At 42.3% G+C, this 5114-nt stretch overlaps 1 protein-coding gene across 1 annotated transcript; it reads right to left on the bottom strand.

The window, feature by feature from the left end:
- Positions 1 to 4259: 4259 nt before the first annotated feature.
- On the bottom strand, positions 4260 to 5114 carry LOC123108205 (protein synthesis inhibitor II-like). The gene has a single exon (XM_044530035.1). It carries the CDS (start codon positions 5112 to 5114, stop codon positions 4260 to 4262), a length of 855 nt encoding a protein of 284 aa, XP_044385970.1.

The following is a 5114-nucleotide window of genomic DNA, read 5'->3' as shown; positions in this document are numbered from 1 at the left end:
AAGACGATGAACGAACTCGTTATGAATTTATAGGCGATCGACAGGTGCATGGTGTTAAACGATAGGCTTTGTATACGTGTACGTGTCATATGTAACTTGTACGTGATGCTGTGCTTACGTGTTGTATACAAGGTAGGTTGTCAGAGATGATCCTTATCTTTGTATAGCTTGACTTCAGGGTCAACCCTAATACTACTACGTGGTGTGTGCGCGTGTGTTTATACGAAGGCGTTGTTGGAGGTGATCATTATCTTTGTATATTGCTTGGTTTAGGGGTCTGTCGTACTAACTAACCTGCCGCCAATTGTAACCCTATTATTTATATAACATGCACGCGTCCTTACCTACATGTATACGCTTCCACGCCTTCACTTTTACATATGCTTGCTTTCCTAGCTAGCTAGTCCAAAGAAGGGGATGCCAAGATTCAATTTCGTTTGATTTGCAGCACTGCACGGCTACGCAGGCATGGAGACGGCATGTTTTTCTTCTGGGGATTAACTAGTGGATGATCCCTTTCTTTATGCCGAAGATCAGTTCATCACACTTTCTCAGCTTGGAATTTATGGGTCGCAGCATCTTAAACGCTATCCTTCTACCATGGTTGCTAACTTGAATGAGAAATCTGCGGATGTCATGTCTCGATTTAGTGATGCAGGGATCAGTTCTGTCTTTGGAATTCTGAGTATATGTTACATTATCAAAGGCGCAAAAGTTACAGTAGTAATTGAGACGGATTGGTACTTGTGTCGAGCTGTAAACATGATCTTTCTTAGAGAAACAGGAGGATCACTATCGGCTCCATTTTTCTGTTATGAAGCCTATGATCAGGCAGAGCAAAGGAAGCAGGTTCCGCCTCCAGTAGGGACAAATAAAAACAACGACACACGACAGGTTCAGGCAACCAATCCCGCGGAAACCGTCATTAGTGGCGGGTGCAATTTGGTTATCAGTGGCGTGCCCCAGTCACATTACTGTCATGCACTCCCTTTGTTTCTTTTTACGCCGCGTATAAATCTTTTTTGAAGTCAAACTACACTAACGATGCGTTTGGTTCATCGAAAAAAGGGCGGCTTCCGATTACATCGGTTTCTAAAACCGTAGCGAGCGTTTGTTTCGGCGACGATGCTTTCCATAAACGCGCTTCCCGATACGGCCCTTCACGAAATTGAAACCGCCCGAATTCGCCGGGGTTGGAAATCGGGACTCGGCCGAAGTAACCAAACAATCCACGTTTTACGCAAGAATATCCGGAAGCGGCACTTCCTGAATACGATACAGCGAACATTACCGGCGCGGTACCAAACGCGTCGTAAGTTTGATCAGATTTATATTGATTTCATGATGCGTCTGATAATATTGATTTCATATTGTGAATGTTGATACTTTTTAGAGAAAAGTATACTTTTCGTCACTCAATCCTTGACGGAGTCTAGATTTAGTCCCTCAACTCTAAAACCGGACAACTTGCACCCTGCTAGACTCCACGAAGAGTTGAGGGATGAAAAAAATATTTTTCTCTACTTTTTAATATAAAGTTAGCCAAACTTTACAAAGTTTGATTTTGATCAAATTTTATATGCAAACTAAAACAAAACGAAGGGAGTATGTACTTATATATACTAGTAGTGTGCCTTCATACCTGCAGTAAGCTCTCTCGTTTACTCTCACACCGCACATCAAAGCAGTTCTAATTGTGATAAGTACACAATGAAACTTAAAGCATCAGTAGTACAGAAAACTGAACGGGGGTTAACTGGATTACATAGCTAAAATAACCATTAGCCGCTTCATTACACATCCAATGATTTGGACCCATTGTTTAAATCCAAAATGACATTCGAGGAGCTCGTCACAAAAAATATGGACCACAAAATTTTTGCACACTACTAGGGCATCCAAGCATCTTGGATGCCTAAAACTGTCAGAGTTCTCTGAACTATTTTACCTTTTTTCCTTTCAAACTTACTTTCCGCCAAGAGCAAATGAGGCTATGCTCTGTACTACGGTTTTGTTTCCTCTTTTTAAATAACTTGTTCATGTGCACCCTTAATGTTTCGACTTGTTCTTCATATCCTATTGTTGCAGAGACTGGTTGTGATTGCTATCTTCTCGATTTTCATATACTATCCATTATCAAAGGAAAAATTCTATGGGGATGACACCCTCTAACTAGTGGTGGCTCTCAACTTGACACAGAAAGCGAAAGAGAAACTCCTAATCCTCAACATCTGACTATTTTTTTGATTTTTTTTTAATTTCTTTCTATCCATTTTCTAGCTTTCCTTTGCTTTATTTATTTTGTGCAAGAAAGGTCTTGAGAGTGTCTGTTTGGGAGGGTTCTTTTCTTAGCCTTCTGTTTATCTAGGAGTAGCTATTTATGGTCGATTTTTGTACTTACATGATCTCAATGATCAAATTAGATGGTTCTTAGCTTCGATTTTTATCTCTACTCCTATAAAGACCCAGTTGGTAATGATGGTGTGTCTGCCATCCGTCATTTCTGACTATTAGATCTGCATCTAACGATTACAAGGTAAATTGTGGCATTTTCATAACAAGACCCCACTTCTCTGCTCCAATTTGCTGAAAACCCCTCATCAAAACAACCCGAGGATTTTGTGTAAGTGTTTTCTGAAATTTCTGTAAGTGTTTTCAGAAAACTTCTATGAGCTGTTTTTAGAAAATTTCTAGAACAATTTTTATCAAATTATGGGCTGTTTCAGAAAACACTTCTCTGCTCCAATTTGATAGAATTTTTCTGAAATTTTTACATTGTATAATATATATTTAAAGCCTGAACATATTATGCAACTCGTCAAGATTTTATAAATATCTTGAACAAATTTTCGAATGATGTTAACTGTTTTTATCAAATTATGTGAACATTGTTTTCACATTACGTGATCATTTTAATACACGGTGAACTTTTCTAAGTCAAGATTTTTCTTAACATATATTTAAAATATCCAAAATAAAAAAATGGAAAATGGAAAAGAAAAATCAAACAGAACAAAAAGAACATTACAAATGAACAAAATAAACCAACTACCCTTGACTAGCCCGACCCCCTATGAGCTCCCTTGAGACGAGTCATTCTTTCAAGGAGCTCCTAGTCAGTGCCTTAGACGCTGGCTTAGGCAGCTAGAGCTCGCACTCCGCCCGTGTGGGCCAGCCCACTAAAGCTCGCTCCCGTCAGTCGTATTTTCGCTGGTGCTCGTTGGGTCGTGTTAGACCGGTTAACCCCTCAAAGAAATTTGTTAGAATCGTTGACCATGCCAAGTTGACAGTTCACCGATGCCTTGTCCCCTTGAACGTTGACTTTTAAAAAAAATCAAGTGTTTGAAAATATTCAAGAATTTGAAATTTTTTATTGAGTTGGAAAAAGCCATCTTTTTTTAAGAAAAAGTTCACAAACTTGAAAAAGTTCATATATTTTTGAAAAATGTTCATCAATTTTGAAAAAAAATCATGAAAAAATTTAAAAAGTTCATAAATTATGTAAAAAAGTTTATCAATTTTTAAAAAGTTCATGGAAAAATGAAAAAAATCATTGATTTCAAAAAATAGTTCACCAATTTTGAAATAATTTGACAAAGAATCATCGATTTTTAAAAAGTTCGCCGATTTGAAGAAAAGTTCATGAATTTTAAACAAATCATGCATTTGAAAAAAGTCCATGGGTTTTGAGAAAAAAGTTCAAGAATTTGCACAAAAAAACTTCAAATTAAAAAAGTCACGCATTTGTAAAAAAAAGGAAAAGGAAAAACGGACAGAAATCATAATCTTGGTGAATTGAGGGAGAGAAAAGGACATAATATTAGCGACAGCTATTGTGTCCATATGGTTACGGCAGTTCATCCTGGAAGAAGGAGATAGCTGGTTTGAATCTTCTCGCGCGTGGGAATGCCGTTCTTTCATCTCACTAGAGGCTACCGCTCAAAACAAATCTAACTAGAGGCATGATAAATTTAAAAACTAATCAAGATAAATTCTAAAATAAAATAGGGGCAAGATAAAGACGCACCCGCCACCCTCTACTTGTCTGTCCATGAGAACACTATATGGGGAGGGCTAACTTTTTTGAGGGTAAGGTGGGTTCCAATGGGCTAAGCGTGCTAGCCCAATTAATATTTTTTTCTTGTCATTTATATCATTTCACTCACTCTGAAACATGTTTATTTATATCAGTCACACGCTCTGTAGCATGTTTATTCGAATTATATAATATACTCATGCAGATATACCTGCAAAACTAGTTATTTCCCCCCACTCGCACGAAACAGCTGCAGCCCTTGGGCCACCGTCAACCCACCCGGCACCTCGACGAACAGCAGGATCCCCAGCGTGGCGGCCGCCTCTTCCGCCGTCCTCACGCCCATCTTCTCGATCGGCGTGAACTTCGCTGGCGGCTTTCCTGGCGAGGGCTTCGCGTCCGTCTTCAGCAGTGCTTCGGACAGGTCCTGCCACCCGTTCACCTGGGCCTTTAGCTCGTTGGAGATCTTCCCGCTCTTCTTCTCCACCGTCTTGGGGTGCAGCAATCCGGCCACGAACGCTGACACTGACTGGAACCGCGTGGCCTCATGCACCATGAGGAGCAGCGTCGTCACCGCCTCCCTCGCCTGCTGCTGCTTCGGGCCGGAGGTCTTATCGGCCTTGGTGCGCCCGTAGAGCGCGGCCACCGCGTCGGCCATCTGCTGCCGGCCGAGAGCGACGTTGGTCAGCTTGTCGGTGTCGCCGAGGAGGTCTCGGTAGGTGCCGCCGAACCCGAGGTAGGTGGCACCGGGGATGAGGCCCGGGGTTAGCTCCCACCACGTGCCGTCGCTGCTCTTGAAGCCCTCCCAGTAGAGGTTGTCGGCGCGGGTGGCGAGCGTGAGCCCGGTGCTAGCCGGCGAGGTCTTTAGCACGATGTGGAACCACCTGCTAGGCGCGACGTTGGGCTCGACCGGCGGCAGCACGGGGCGGTTATGGGAGAAGTGGCCCGGGTTGCCGAGCTTGTTGCGGATGCCGGTGATGAAGGTCATGTAGTCGGCGGAGCTGGCCTGGACATTGAACGTCTCGGTGAAGAGCGGCTTGTCCACGTTCTTTGCTGGCTTCACCGGTTGCGCCGCCAT

This window comes from Triticum aestivum, chromosome 5A, assembly GCF_018294505.1.
Source record: "Triticum aestivum cultivar Chinese Spring chromosome 5A, IWGSC CS RefSeq v2.1, whole genome shotgun sequence".
NCBI classification, from domain to species: Eukaryota; Viridiplantae; Streptophyta; class Magnoliopsida; order Poales; family Poaceae; genus Triticum; species Triticum aestivum.
This window is presented reverse-complemented; position numbering and strand designations above follow the sequence as displayed.